The following is a 15,274-nucleotide window of genomic DNA, read 5'->3' on the forward strand; positions in this document are numbered from 1 at the left end:
CTTCACTGCACATCAAATCTTTCTCCTACACTGGGATTCTTATTTAATTGGCAGAAATTTAATTCACAGAAATGTAATTAGACCTCTTGCGATCAACAGAAAAATCTGCTCATAGAAGTGGGACTTAGAAAAGAAGAACCTGTCATCAATCAATCAGAAAGATCAACTGTGTTTTCATTCTTTCTTCACTTCAAATAGATATTTGTTTATTTCAAATGAATCACTTTCTTTTCTACTTGGAAACTGAAAGTCCAAAGGACATTGACCCAAGAGAAGCATTGATTACCAGTCTTGGGATAATTGAAGAGTACAATGCTTTCGACTTCAGTCCCCACAGTACTTGAGAAAACATGTTTTCTTCACCTTTGAATGAACTTTTCTCTCTAACTTAGAAAGAAGATCTATACATTTGATAGTACTGATAACATTGGGAGAGGTCCTAGTTTCAGAGTTGCCCTGTAGTGTGACACAAAGCACCCAGATGAAAGGATAATCATCTTATATCTTAGGACCCTTGGCTCAACTCTCCTCTTTCATCTTTCCACCATAAATATGCACAACTCACTTGTCCTCAGAGATATACAATATATCTAACCTTTGATTGTCCTGGAGTGTGGTGGGTCTTCCCTGTTTTCAGTCTTGCACCTCACTTCTACAATGACCACAAACTTTGAACGGGAGCTCAGATTATATCTATTACCCCCATAAGGTTTTGATTTTTGTGTTTCAAGGTGTTGGCAGTAAATCACATTTATATAGAAATAAGAATGGTGTTGGGGTTCAGGATGACACTTGGCATTATATTTCAGTTTAAACTGACACTGCAGAACAAATCAGAAGGCAGGTAACAAATGGTCGACTTGCATTTTGAGGAAGTGAAGTATGAAAAAGAACCATCTTATCGTAATATTGAAAGCAATGTCTATATTTTGGTTTTCAAAAAGGGTTAAATAGAATTGACGTCAGGACTGAGCCCCAATCTCCAGACTAGGTCTGATTGATTACCTTATTTTTATTTTATTTTATTTATTTATTAGATTTATATTACCGCCCCTCTCCCCCAATGGGGGACTCTGGGCAGTTATTGCCAATATAGAGTTGGGGGCTTTAGCGGTCTTTGTAATGAATTTTTTTTGTAATTATTCATGGGTGTTGATGAGCCTTTTTTGCCTCCTCTAGGGACCTTTGCCAATCTATTATCAGGTCTTTGGCTGTGTTGTCTCTGAGCCCAGTCATTACTGCTGTTGGGTGCTAAAAAAACAACTTTTTTTCAGAACTCCATTGTTTCGGTTCATTCTTTAGTGGATTGTTAGTTTTCCACAACCTGAAAAAGAAAGAATATGGATGCAGATTTTCAAGCCTGAGGAAAGGCAGGTACTAGAGATAAAAGCACAGAACTGGACAACCAGGAAGGATATACAGCTAGTCCTTGTAATTAGGAGCAGCAACTGAGGACAATGAGGCTCGTGACAGCACTCTTAGGTGTTGTTTGCATGCATCTGCTTGATTGCGCTCCCTTGAATTTGCCCATTTAGGAATTGTATGTTAGTTTCATCCAAAAAGTTGGACTTTAATTTTGTGTCTTCACTGTTCTGCTTTTCTGACAAGAATGTAGAGATAGGCACTATGCTGTTCTATGACCGTAATAAACATTTGATTTGATTAGAAAACCTTTAGGTGGATTGAGCCTGATTAACTGGTGATGTTCATCAGTCCTCCAAGTCTAAGCTGGGCATTATAGTTTTTATTATACTGAATCTGGCATCTGAGGATCTGGGGCTCTGGCTTTCAGACTCCAGATATATAGGTCAGGCATGTAGACTGAGGTCGGATGTCAGAGAGGTGGAATTTCTGCAGAAATCATCACACAGCATTCTTGCCACTGCTTCCTTGCAAGTTCCCACTGGCTACAGAGACATAATCCAAATGTGCACTGGGAGCATTCTGTCCCCAAAACGTCAATAGCACAAGCTTGCAGGCTTTCCACACTTGCCCTGTGGGCATGCCCGGTGAGTGTGCTGACTCCTTGTAATGATTGCCTATTCCAATAAAAGGAGTCTCATCAGTAGTTACTAGAGAAAACTAATTTATTGAATGAATAGTATGCAAAGTACGAAGAAAGCTGAGAATGAGCAAAAGCGCGCCAATTACAAACTTAAAAAGCCTTGCTCCTGTTGCAAACCCTCCCCTCAGGCTAGCATAGCAACCACCCACCCCAGACGCTAGCAACCGTTAGAATCGGCCTGAGAAAGTAACCTTGAACAGCAGAGATAACCCAAACATACATTCCAGAAGATCACAAGTCAGCACAAAGGAAATTTACCAGCGTGGCCAGGCAGGCACGCAACTGCAGATATGACATGTGAAACGTTACGAGGAACCATAAACATCGGAACGGGAACATGACATACTGCCCCCCCACAAAGAAAAAAAACTTAATTGTTAAGGCGCGGGTTTATCAGGGTAAGCAGCGTGAAACTGAGCAACCAAGTGGGGAGAGCGCACATGCCGTGCAGCGACCCACTCCGGATGAGGGAAATGCTTCCATCGAATCAGATATTGCAGAGTGGAATGGAAACGTCTAGAGTCTAATATTTCCTTGACTTCGAAATGTTGTTGACCATCAATCATTATGGGGGGAGGTGCAGCCGGCTCAGGATGCCAATAGGTAGACTCCACGAATGGTTTAAGCAAACTGCAATGAAAAACAGGGTGTAAGCGCTTGAGATTGTGAGGTAAGTCCAACTTAAAGGTAACAGGATTAATCTGAGCAACAATAGGAAATGGACCTATGAACTTGGGCGCCAGTTTTTTGGATGGTTGAGGGGATTTGATGTATTTGGTGGAAAGGTATACTCTATCCCCTATTTGAAAAACAGGTTGTGGTGCCCTTTTTTCGTTGGCATGTCGTTGATAAGTGGCTTGAGCATCGGCTAAAGCTTGCTGTATTTTTGGCCAGGAATCTGCCAATTGTGAGGCCCAATCAGTTGGGGAGGTGGGTGAGGTAGACGGTGGAGGCAATTCAGGAATAGGGACAAAGTCATGCCCGAACACAGTACGGAAGGGCACCGCCCCAGTACTTTGATGCACAGCATTATTGTAAGCAACTTCAGCAAACGGCAGGAGGTCTACCCAGTTGTCTTGTTGATAATTAACAAAAACACGTAAATATTGCTCCAACGTGGCATTAACAGCCTCAGTATTTCCATCTGTCTGAGGATGAGAAGCCGTGGATAACGCCTGTTTAGTGCCCAATAGCTTCATAAATTCCCGCCAAAAGCGTGAAGTAAATTGTGTTCCTCTGTCGGTCACCAAGCGGGCGGGGCTACCGTGTAATCTGTACACGTGAACTAGAAAGAGGCGTGCCAGCTGTTGTGCAGATGGTAGAGACGCACAAGGGACGAAATGAGCTTGCTTCGAGAAAAAATCCTTAACAACCCAAATGACAGTCTTTCTCTGGCTAGGAGGTAGATCCACAATAAAGTCCATAGAGATTTCCTCCCAGGGGTGGGAGGGATTGGCCACTGGCTGCACAAAGCCCTGGGGTTTCCCCCCTTTTCGTTTTGCAGTAGCACAGACAGGGCAAGACTTGACATAGGCTTTCACATCTCGCCGCAGGGTTGGCCACCAGAACTGTCGGCGCACTAGATGAATAGTTTTTGTAAAGCCAAAATGCCCAGCTGTTTTATCGTCATGAGACCTGAACAGCACGGTTTTGCGCAAGGTTACAGGCACATAGAGGCGATTATCTTTCCATGCCAAACCTTGCTTCAAAGTAACCTCGCCCTGGTTGTTTTGCAACCAAGTATCTGATTTCAACTCTGCCAGAAGCTTTTGTTGCAAATCTGCAGGAACGGATACATGTATCGCGCTAGGACCGGCAGAAGTGTCAGGTTGCTGCGCTCGCATCTGACTGCGAGTGACTGCTGCTAGTGCCATTTGGGAATCTGTCCAGAGGGTGCCCACCACATCTGGGGCTGTTCCCGAATCTTGGGGTTGCCGCGACAGTGCGTCAGCTAAAAAGTTTTTCTTTCCCGGAATGAATCTGAGTTTAAAATCAAAGCGACTAAAGTACTGAGCCCATCGCACTTGCTTAGGGCTGAGCTTGCGAGAGGCAGTAAGGGACTCCAAGTTTTTATGATCAGTCCACACTTCAAAAGGGTGTGCCGCCCCCTCCAGTAGATGCCTCCAATTCTCCAAAGCGGCTTTAACCGCAAAAGCCTCCTTCTCCCAAACATGCCAGCGTCTCTCTGTCTCAGAGAATTTACGTGACAGATAAGCACAAGGCTTTAATTGTCCTTGCTCATCGGCTTGCAATAAGAGGGCACCAATAGAAAAGTCTGAGGCATCGACCTGCACCACAAATGGTCTGTCAGGATCAGGGTGTTGCAAGATTGGTTCAGAGGTAAACAGTCGCTTGAGTTGGTCAAACGCCTGTTGACAAGCAGGCGTCCATTTTAGGCGTGTCCCTGGATTCTTTGATTTGCGGGTGTCCCCTACACCCTTTGTTTTGAGTAATTCAGTCAGGGGTAAGGCAATCTCAGCAAAATTTTGTAAAAATGGACGATAGAAATTCGCAAATCCGAGAAACGATTGTAGTTGTTTGCGTGTGTGTGGGGGTTCCCATACCAAAATAGCCTCAATTTTGGCAGGATCCATTTCAATGCCTTTATCTGAAATCCTATACCCCAAATAATCAATTTGTGTTTTATGAAATGCACATTTGGATAGCTTGGCATATAATTCAGCATTTCTTAATTTGGTTAGCACCTGCCTAACCAATTGCACATGTTCTTTCATGGTTTTTGAATATATTAACACATCATCTAAATAGACCAAAACCCCATTGAATAAGTGGTCGTGCAAGACCTCATTTATCAATTGCATAAAAACTCCAGGTGCCCCAGCCAATCCAAACGGTAACACTTTATACTGAAAAGCCCCAAATGCACAATTAAAAGCTGTTTTCCATTCATCCCCCTCCCGAATGTGAATGCGATAATACGCCTCCCTTAAGTCCAATTTAGAGAAGATTCTCCCCCCCGCCAAGTGGGCTAACATTTCCTTGATGACCGGGAGGGGCGATTTGTTTAATAGGGAGACTGCGTTTAACCCACGGAAATCCGTGCAGAGTCTTAAAGTTCCATCTTTCTTTGATCTAAAGAGTACTGGAGCACCCACTGGTGAATTGGCTGGTTCTATGAAGCCCCGTTGTAAGTTTTTGTCTATGAATTCACGAAGAGTAGCCAATTCCTTTGGGGTCATTGCATATACCTTTGGTCTGGGCAACTTTGCATTGGGAAGAATTTCAATGGCACAGTCAGTTTTCCGATGAGGCGGCAGCCAATCCGCCTCCTTCTCCCCAAACACATCGGCAAAGTCCTGGTATTGGTCCGGTAGCCCTTCCAACAGTACAGCGAGGGTATGCAGCGTTGACACTGCTGCCCTCCCCACATTGCTATCCTCCTCCTCATCATCCCCAGGAGGGGCTTTATAGAACCCATCTGCAAAAGTAACAGTTCGGTGTACCCAGTTTATACTAGGGCTCTGTTGAACAAACCAAGGCATCCCCAGAATGACCAAGGGACCACCCACCGGTGCCACCACAAAGGGCAACTTTTCCCAGTGGCTACCCAGTTGCAAAGCCACTAACGCTGTAGACTGGGTGACCGGTTTCCCCCCTGATATAGATCCATCCAATTGGGTGAAAATCATGGGACGTTTCAAAGGGAAGGTGGGTAACTCCAAAGCAGCTACTACATCAGGATGCATTAAGGAACGTGAGCATCCCGAATCAATCATAGCCCATAGTTCCACAGTTTTTGTAGGGGAACCGAGCTTAAGTCTCACGGTCAACGTTGGGAAATTTCCACTCACCGAGACATGATCGCGCCCCTCTTCTTCCACCTGCTCCTTGGCGCTTTTTAGAGCAGGTGGCTGGAGTTTTCCGCCGGTTGGGAGGCTTCTTTTTCGTCTTGCCCACCATAAAACAAATCCACATCCTCCACCAGCTCTGCTACTGTCGCTTTAAGCTTCCTCGGTGCCACTGGTGATTTCCCCCCCGATCTGTCTCTCCGTTCCTCTGGTTTCCTGCGGGGACATGCAGCTGCCAGGTGCCCCTCCTTTCCACACCGCAGGCACAATCCTTTGGCAAAACGGCTTTCTTTTTCTTCTTGCCACGACCGTCTCACTGGTTTGCTAGCAGTAGCTGCTGGCCTTGTAGGTTTCCCCATCGCTTGTTGTTTGGGACCTCTTTTAGTTTGAGTATACTTAGCTTGGGCTTGCTCAACCTTCGCAGCCAATTGTATCCACTCATACAGCGTTGCTGGGTCGTCCCGTACAACTGCCCATCGTAGTATATCTGGTCTTAGTCCATCTTTGAACATCTCTACAAGGGTGGTGGCAGACCAATCCTCTACTTTGCCGGAGAGTGCTTGAAACTCCAGCGCATAATCCGAGACTGATCTGGAGCCTTGAACCAACTCCCTTAGGGCTACCTTTGCTTTTTCCTCAGCTAGAGGATCACCAAAATGCATTTTCATTGCCCACATGAAATCATCAAAGCAATCCAACTCCAAAGCGTCCATGTCAACCAGTCGCACGAACCAGTCTGCTGCCCTCTCCTCTAGTTGGGTCGCGACAGCATTAATCTTAGCCCGCTCAGAACGAAACATGCTCCCAAATTCTTCCATATAGCTGTGTGCATTAGTCAAAAGAAATGACAGCTTTGTAGGATCTCCATTAAACTTCACATTAAAGTCATCATAGGTAAAGGTAAAGGTTTCCCTTGACGTAAAGTCCAGTCGAGTCCGACTCTAGGGGGCGGCGCTCATCTCCGTTTCTAAGCCTTGGAGCCGGCGTTGTCATAGACACTTCCGGGTCATGTGGCCAGCACGACTCACGGAACGCCGTTACCTTCCCGCTGAAGCGGTACCAATTAATCTACTCACATTTGCATGTTTTCGAACTGCTTGGTGTGCAGGAGCTGGGATTAACAACGGGAGCTCACCCCGCCGCGCGGTTTCGAACCGCCGACCTTCCGATCGACAGCTCAGCGGTTTAACCCGCAGCGCCACCGCGTCATCATACGTGTGTCTAATTCCCTCATTTTGTAGGTAATCTGGATATTAATAGAAGTAAATCTGCTGAGATCCACCAGGATCAAAAGGGTTAAGTTTTTTCATTCACTGGGACTGCCAAGTATACTGAAAATTGATTCCTTGAAAAACATTCAAAAGAAGTAGGGAAAATTACTTTAAATTGTAAAAAAAAGGAAAGGAAAGGAAAGCAAAGGAAAGCAAAGGAAAGCAAAGGAAAGCAAAGGAAAGCAAAGGGGAAAAAAAAGATTTAACAGTTAACAACAATAATCTTTATATTCTGTACAAAGTGGAAGACTTAGGGAAAGGAAGAGTCCAGAAGATTTTAATAATCTGAAATGAAGTTTTGTCTCCTCTCACAACATTAGTACTCAATGTACTAGACAACATTATACCTGAGGTGTATTTGTACAAATAGTTACAGAAAACCAGTGTGATTTACAGGCTATTACCAAAACCTTCTAACTTCAAACTTGCAAGCCAACTCATCCTTGGAAGCAAGATCTTTCAAAGAAAGCAACATGGAAGACCATCAGGATCTGGCCTCACCATTTCGCTCGAACCCACCAATAGACATGTCCCCATGAGAAAGAATACTCCGCCCACTGAAGGGTGATAAGGTAAGCACAGTTGAGTTAACAGCAGACTAGCTAGGACTGTCTCCTTCCGCATGAACTGAAGAGAAAAGGCCCCTAGTCTCTTGAGTAGGCATGCAAAGTACTAGCAATGGGAAGCAGACAAATAAAGCACGAAAAAATAAAACAAAGGCAAAATGGGGTTCTCCCCATTTCTCTTCTAAAAGTTCAGAGGAGAGAGAGAGAGAGAGAACCTCCTGACCAGAATGGCTGTTTGGAGTTTGAATTTCCCAGGTTTTGCTGCACTCTGCCCATTATCTAAGGCGATCCATTAATGATTTCATATTTGTAACACTGGGACTGCTTTCTGCCCTTGATCTCAAATCGGAAAAGTGAAAGTTATTTGTAAGAGTGAAGGAGATCAAAGAGGTAAAGCAGACCTCTACCATCAGCTATAAAGCCTCAGGGATGGATGCCTTCAAATTAGATTTGATCCGCCTGACATATTTTGTCCCCTCCTTTTGGGGGGAGATGGGCAGTGATAGAAATATGAATAATAAATAAATAAATAAATATTTTTGGGAAAAAATATTGCCAGCAGGAAGATTATAGAGATCACCATCCACAGTGGAAAGCAAAAACCAACATCAAGCTTTTTATTATTACATTAACAACATACAATTGCTATGTTATAAATTACAGCAAAGGGCACTCTCAGTTAAACTCATTCCTTTTCTCTCTTCATTAGGTGTTCCCTGGTGTTAAGGTTGGGCTTGATCAAAATAATATAGCATTTGGGGAAAAAGATGCAGCCCAACAGACCAGCACTAGAGGTTAAGATGGAAAATATTTCCACAGCCACCATGTACTTTCCTTTAGCGCTCAAGTAGGTTGGAACAAAGGAGAGCCAAACACTGCAGAAGACCAGCATGCTGAAAGTGATGAACTTGGCTTCATTGAAGGTGTCAGGTAACGTCCTGGCCAAGAACGCAACGATGAAACTAACAACAGCCAACAAACCCATATAGGTCAGGACAGAATAAAACATGATCTCAGATCCCTGGTTACACTGCAGGACAATTTCTTCAAGCACTGAGTGCATGTCAAAGTCTGGGAAGGGGGGAGAGTTTGCCAGCCATGACATACAAATGGCTGTTTGAATAAGAGAGCAGGAAATGACAATGGCGTTGGAGAGTCTCTTTCCCATGAAGAGTCTCATCCTGGATCCTGGCTTGGTGGCCAGGAAAGCCAGAACCACTGTGACAGTTTTTGCCAACACAGAAGACACAGCCATGGAGAAGGAGACGCCAAAAGCAGGTTGTTGGAGGAGACATATCCCCTTCTTGGGACGGCCAAGGAAGAGGAGTGCAGACAGGAAGCAGAGCAGGAGGGAGGTGAGGAGAATGTAGGTGAGGTCTCGGTTATTGGCGACCACGATGGGAGTGCTGTGGTTCTTCACAAAGATCCCAAGGACGAAGGCTGAGAGCACAGAAAAGAGAAGAGCAAAGAAGGCTAAACTGATCCCCAGAGGTTCTTCGTAAGACAAAAAGGTCACAGTCTTTGGACTGCAGGAATCCTGATGTATGTTGGGAAAGCTTCCATCTTTACAAGTATAGCATTCGTTACTATCTGAAATAACGATGAGACAAAAAATGTGGTCTTCATCTCAGGAACCTTCCCAGAGTACAGTGTGCATTTCAGCAATAAGGTTCTTTAATAAGTAGTGTATATTCCTTACGCACTTACACATATAACAAATAATCTATTAAAGGGTAAGTATACAATATGTGTCTGAGTCTCTGTGTGGATAACACAGTTACTGAGTTTATATTCATGGCAATAATAAAATAGTAATCATAATGTAGCATATGTTCACTGCTGATGTTGTGGATGATGTACTGGGAAAGTCTCCAGTTTTGATATTCATAATGCAGTGTTAGTGAAATCATGCTCCCAGGATAATTGCGGCCAGTGTCCTGAATTCATGTCTCCCAATTCTTGTATCACTACCATAAATTCTAAACTAAATGTGCTAAAACAATAAAATAAGAAAAGCATTAGAGATGTCCTCTATCTCTGAAGAGAAAGGTGTAAATTTCTAAGAATGGTTTGCAATTCTCCCTTTTCTGGACACAACCATGTTTGCTAATCTCAGTGATTAGAAAAGGTCAGACCGTACTTGGAAAGTTTTTCTATTTGGGATAGAATAGGAATGGCCAAGCTCCAGGCTTCAGTATTCATATTTTGACTCCCTTCAGCAAGTTTAGAATTATAAAAGGAAGACTCCCGGTTACGAACAGTACTCCCACATTCCTCTAGAGTGCCACCATTTGCTGCTAAGTCCAAGCAGCAGGTCTCTTACCCTCCTTCTCTGAAATCTTCCCATCTGGGCACGGGATGCAGTCATAGCAGCAAAAGGGCTCCCCTTCCTTCCCTTTCTTGCTGGAACCAGGACGGCAACTCTCACTGCATATTGAAAGAGGCTGAGACTAATCCATCAATGAGGGGAAAAAAATGGCACTCTTGAGTGCATGACATTGCAGAGTTTGAGATACCTTTTAATGTTTTACATTTACATTTATATTTAAGAAGTACAGTTTGTATTGCATTTTAATCTGTATTTATTTTTAGTTTTATTGTAAAGTGCCCAGAGTTGGTCTTTGAGTAAGATGGGTGGTGACAAAATTCGAAATATAAATCAATAAAATAAATAAATAGCAATGGTCATAGTTGTGCCATGTCATGACTAGTGATCTATTATTCTTAGATGGAAGTAATATGTCATCATGGTTAATGCTCCGGAAATGACATTTTTACTCTGAAAGACCATAGATAGAATAAAAATAAAAAGTTTTACAGTACAGTTGTACAGTTATACATTCATAACAACAAGAAATAATGAAGACAATCATGGAGCCTTATCTTACCAAAATTATGAATTTTATTACTATTATTATTACTACCATTATTATGAATTGCATGTGATTAAGCGCTGCAGGTTAAACCGCTGAGCTGCCGATCGGAAGGTCGGCGGTTTGAAACCGCGCGGCGGGGTGAGCTCCCGTTGCTCGTCCCAGCTCCTGCTCACCTAGCAGTTCGAAAACATGCAAATGTGAGTAGATCAATAGGTACCGCTTCGGCGGGAAGGTAACGGCGTTCCGAGTCGTCATGCTGCCACATGACCCGGAAGTGTCTATGACAACGCCGGCTCTAAGGCTTAGAAACAGAGATGAGCACCGCCCCCTAGAGTCGGACACGACTGGACTTTACGTCAAGGGAAACCTTTACCTTTAGCTTTAAGGACTTCATAGCTGGTGAAAATAGAAAAGCTTTCCAAAATGCCTTGATTTTCAATCTTACCTGGTTAAACCAGCTATGCCAAGTTATGGCATCTTTATTAATGGTGAAAGTTTGGTCTGCGGGATCTCTAGGATCTACCTTCCCAATTTTTACTCTAACAAATGATTGATTTGAAAAAACAATCCAGTTCATTACATCGAGACCAGCTAGTAATTCTCCACTGGAGTCCAGAGAAACCTCATCCCCAGCAGTATTATTAAATGAAAGACCTTTCAGGAAGTGATGCACCTAGAATGAAAAGGGAAAGACAGAAGTTTAGAAAGATACAATTGTACTTTCGGGGGGAAATGTCTAGAAGCTGGAGGAGGAGCAATATGGAACTCAAAGCTTCATTGAAACACCATTTTGCATCCTTACCGTTGGTGTGAAAGTACAGTGCAAATGGAATCAAAGATGGTTTACAATTACCTTTATACCACAGTATGTTCTGCAGTTCCTGATTACCTGAGGAAGTTCTCCCCATTTACCTGCCAGGCAACTTGATTGTGAACATTCAAGCTTCCTTCATCTACTCTTGTTCTATGTCTAAATCGAGACGACATCATGGTATGTAAAGCATAGGCCACAGCATAGACAGCATTATAGATGCTGTAACTGTGTCCAATCATGCCCATTTCAAAAACAATTTTAGGAAGGTTTTCCATATTCTCTCTCCCAGTGCACAGATCTCCAACCACCTTGCCAACCACTGAGGCTGGAAATACACAATTGAAGGCCTGTTGCCAGAAGTCTATGATAAAGCCATCGCCTTTTGGGTTAAGAGGATTTCTGCTTTCAAGAAAAGGTTTAAATCCTGGTGGGCTGTTGGTGTGAATTGTGAAGGACAGAGCACCATGGATTATTTGTATATCCCAATCCTTTTGATAGGCATTTGATACAAGTTCTGCCTGAGATGTCAATATCCATACTTTCCCTTTTGCTGCATCTCCATCATGTTCTTTTTTTGACATATATGGTATCCATCTCAGGAAAATCAAGGCATTGGACTCTCCATAGAAAATCATAACATTGCTTTTGCTTTCCATGATTTTATCATGTAATTTTGCACCTTGTTCAAATACAGAAGACAATTCATTAACTGACTCTATCTGGGCAATTCTCTCTGTCAATGTAAAGCAAATGCCATGCTTAGAAAATAATGGAATGATCATATCTAGAAATCTTTCTCCATTATCATTTTCCATCACGATAACCCCAATCCATGTCCAGTTGAAGTGGAGAAGCAACGATAGAATCCCTTCATACTGAAGCCGCTCCATAGGGCTCATTTGGAAGAAGGAAAGTCCTGGGGTTTTATAGTTCATGACAGGCGCAGAGCCATAGATGAGCTAAAGTAGGTTTAAGGGTAAAAAAAGGAGGGGGGGAGAGGGAGAGGGAGAGGGAGGGGAACATTCACATATAATTAGTTATTTCCAGTTTTCCCTGGATTTCATTTGTTAAACGAAGAACACCATTGACATCATTCCAATGTATTATCTGCTGCTAATCAAATAGGACTGATTCTAGATAATCGTTTTGGGGCTATGACCTTTACGTCTCAGTGAGGAACTTGCCTAAGTTTAATAATTTTTAATGTTTGTATTAATTCTTAAAAATCACAATTTACAATGACCATATGAAACTGAGGAAAAATATATTTTCTAATTTCTTTGTGTATTTACTTTTTTAACTTAAGATCTGCTTTTCTGTTTGCAGACACTGCATGTCTCTTTAAACAATTCAGATATAAAATTCATGGCACTTAATAGAATTTTTCACCCTGGATTGCTTTTATTCAGAGTGTTGCATAATTTTCCCTCAAGCTCCTCTCTTGCTGCCCTATGATCACCGTTAATGTAGCGTGACATGCAACTACCGTATCTCCAACCTAGGGATTCTAATTTTCATATGCACCAATAACCTAGACTATACTAATTTCTATTTGCATCCCTTTTATTTAACAAGCTACATCTTTTCTTCTCTGCATGTATTCATTAGCTCCACTCCATAAGGTCAGACTCCCTTTATGAAAATCTGTTACATCCTTCCCCCTTCTCTTAGTTTCATTGGCGCATAGCAAACCTTTGTTTTTCTTTCATTTTATTTTTAAGTCATGTTATTTATTATTTACTGCTTTTACCTTTCAAGTTGCAATCTCATATTTGCCATGGTTGTCACCAATTGAGCCTATAGACATTGACCTCCACTACTTACCACAGTTTTTGTCAATTGTGGCTTGCATGTAACATCTGTATGCATAAGTGTTTTAGTTCCTGGTTCCATGTATGTTTTTTTTAATTATCTTCCTATTAGCATAAACTTTGAATTGTATTTACTGCTAATTTATAGAAAGTTTATTTTTTTATTTGAGATCTATAATATTAGTTGTCAAACTGCACAGTATATAGTACTGGTCAGTGACTGTAATAAAGGTTATTCATTATTAATAAAATAGAGAAAGAGTAAACTAGGTTATCAGTAAAGGAAGACTATAAAGATGCTGCTATTTCAACCAGATTAGGGGCTCTGAGGTACTTGTCCCTCAGTGCTGTTTTAACGATGTTCATGATCTTTTTTCAATGCTATTTATGAAATGCTTTCATATGGCTTTCTCAGAAGCTATGGAATCAGATGGTGTATAAGCTTTTTTTATATACATCAAACAAATCCACCCAGAATTCTCACTCGAGGCACAAATGACCAGGCTCAAATTATCCTACTTTGGACATATTATGTGAAGACCTAGATCTCTGGAGAAGGTTCTAATGCTGGGAAAGGTGGAAGGAAAGAGAAGAGGACAAGCAGCAACAAGGTGGACAGACAGTTGATAAGTACAACCCTAGTCAAACATAGCTAAAGGAATATTGTCCTGTACAGTTTTAAGGATACAGATATGATTATCTGAAAATTCATGGCAGAAATATCTCCCCAAAGGAAGTAATAAACCAAAAATTACTTAAGTGAAACCTAGACAGGGATGATGGTGGAATTTAAAGTCATCAATTCACACTTACATGCAGCACTAAAATAATGGAATACATTAATCTACTAAATTCTCGTTTAAATTGCATCCGTTCCCTCATTTCATTTCTACACTATGGTTTTAAAATTCAAAAAGTACATTTTCAAAATATTAACGTTTGTATTTTAAATATTTTTTTTTCAAAAATGATTCATTTAAGACCATTAAGAAAATCCCAGGGGAAATGGAATGGGAAATGGAAAAGAGGAGACAGGAAAGGAGAAACACATCAATCTTGTTGCCAAGAAAGGTAGATGGAACTCAAATTCAAGGAGGTTTTCATACTACTCCAGTATAGTGGTGTGGGTATGAATAATTGATGAAAAGTATTCTTATATGGAAAATTATGAGATCCATGTGCAATTTCATTATTTTAAGCAGTATCTCAGGAAAATGCAGATGGTGTAGTTGGACAAAAAACATGATGAAAATGTGTTGTCATACTCTTCATTGTGTTTCTAATGGAAGTAGATGTTTAAATGAGTTTAAAAGAAATGCCCTTGACTCATATGAATGGATGTGATGATCTATATACTTTAAAGCTAGATGAGCTCCCAATTTAGCAATATATGCATTATACTCAGCTTAATTTAGAAATATGCAAATATAAATAATTTCAAAGAAACAGCCATTCAGTTTCCTCTACCTCTGTGTTCCTTTTTCATTCATTCATTAGTTTTTCCTCCTCCTCCTGTTTCTCTAGAGGAAAAGGCAGTAAGTATTCTCTTCTTCTCTGCCCTTTTGGCTTTCATATCCTCTAACAGATCATGTCTAGAGAACCAATCTTATTTAATTATCTCATCTTAGCCTTCGAGGTGGTACACCAGATACTGCACAAGATCAAATCATTATACTTCAGTAAATCATAATCAGTATTTTTCATTGATACTATTATTTACACTTGCTTTCTTTGGGCTAAAAGTACTATAAATTGCCTTAAGCTTAAAAAAAAGTAATGAAACACATATTGTATCATGTGGAAATACTGTACTGTTAATAAAAATTCAATTTACTTTCTCTGATTTACAGATTTTAAAAAATCGTGAACATCCAGAATAATAAGAAATTGTGCTCCAATAGTTAGACAGAGTCTGAGGCTGATGTACTCTACCTGTGGAACCTTGTAGTTATCCAAGATATTTGCAATGTGAATGGAGGTTTTGGAGTCCAGTCCCCCAATCACCGCTGTCAGATCATTCTGCGTGCCACTGATATAGTTAGGAACAAAGCTCTTCATGGTG

The 15,274-nt window shown here is 41.5% G+C and overlaps 1 protein-coding gene across 1 annotated transcript; it reads right to left on the reverse strand.

Moving 5' to 3' along the window:
• Positions 1-8,396: 8,396 nt before the first annotated feature.
• LOC134496750 (vomeronasal type-2 receptor 26-like) lies at positions 8,397-15,270 on the reverse strand. The gene is made up of 5 exons (XM_063302459.1): positions 15,145-15,270; positions 11,500-12,360; positions 11,033-11,260; positions 10,035-10,161; positions 8,397-9,151 (listed from the first exon to the last, which is right to left on the reverse strand). Exons 1-5 carry the CDS (start codon positions 15,268-15,270, stop codon positions 8,397-8,399), a joined length of 2,097 nt encoding a protein of 698 aa, XP_063158529.1.
• Positions 15,271-15,274: the final 4 nt, after the last annotated feature.

The sequence above is a fragment of the Candoia aspera genome, chromosome 4 (assembly GCF_035149785.1).
Source record: "Candoia aspera isolate rCanAsp1 chromosome 4, rCanAsp1.hap2, whole genome shotgun sequence".
NCBI classification, from domain to species: domain Eukaryota; kingdom Metazoa; phylum Chordata; class Lepidosauria; order Squamata; family Boidae; genus Candoia; species Candoia aspera.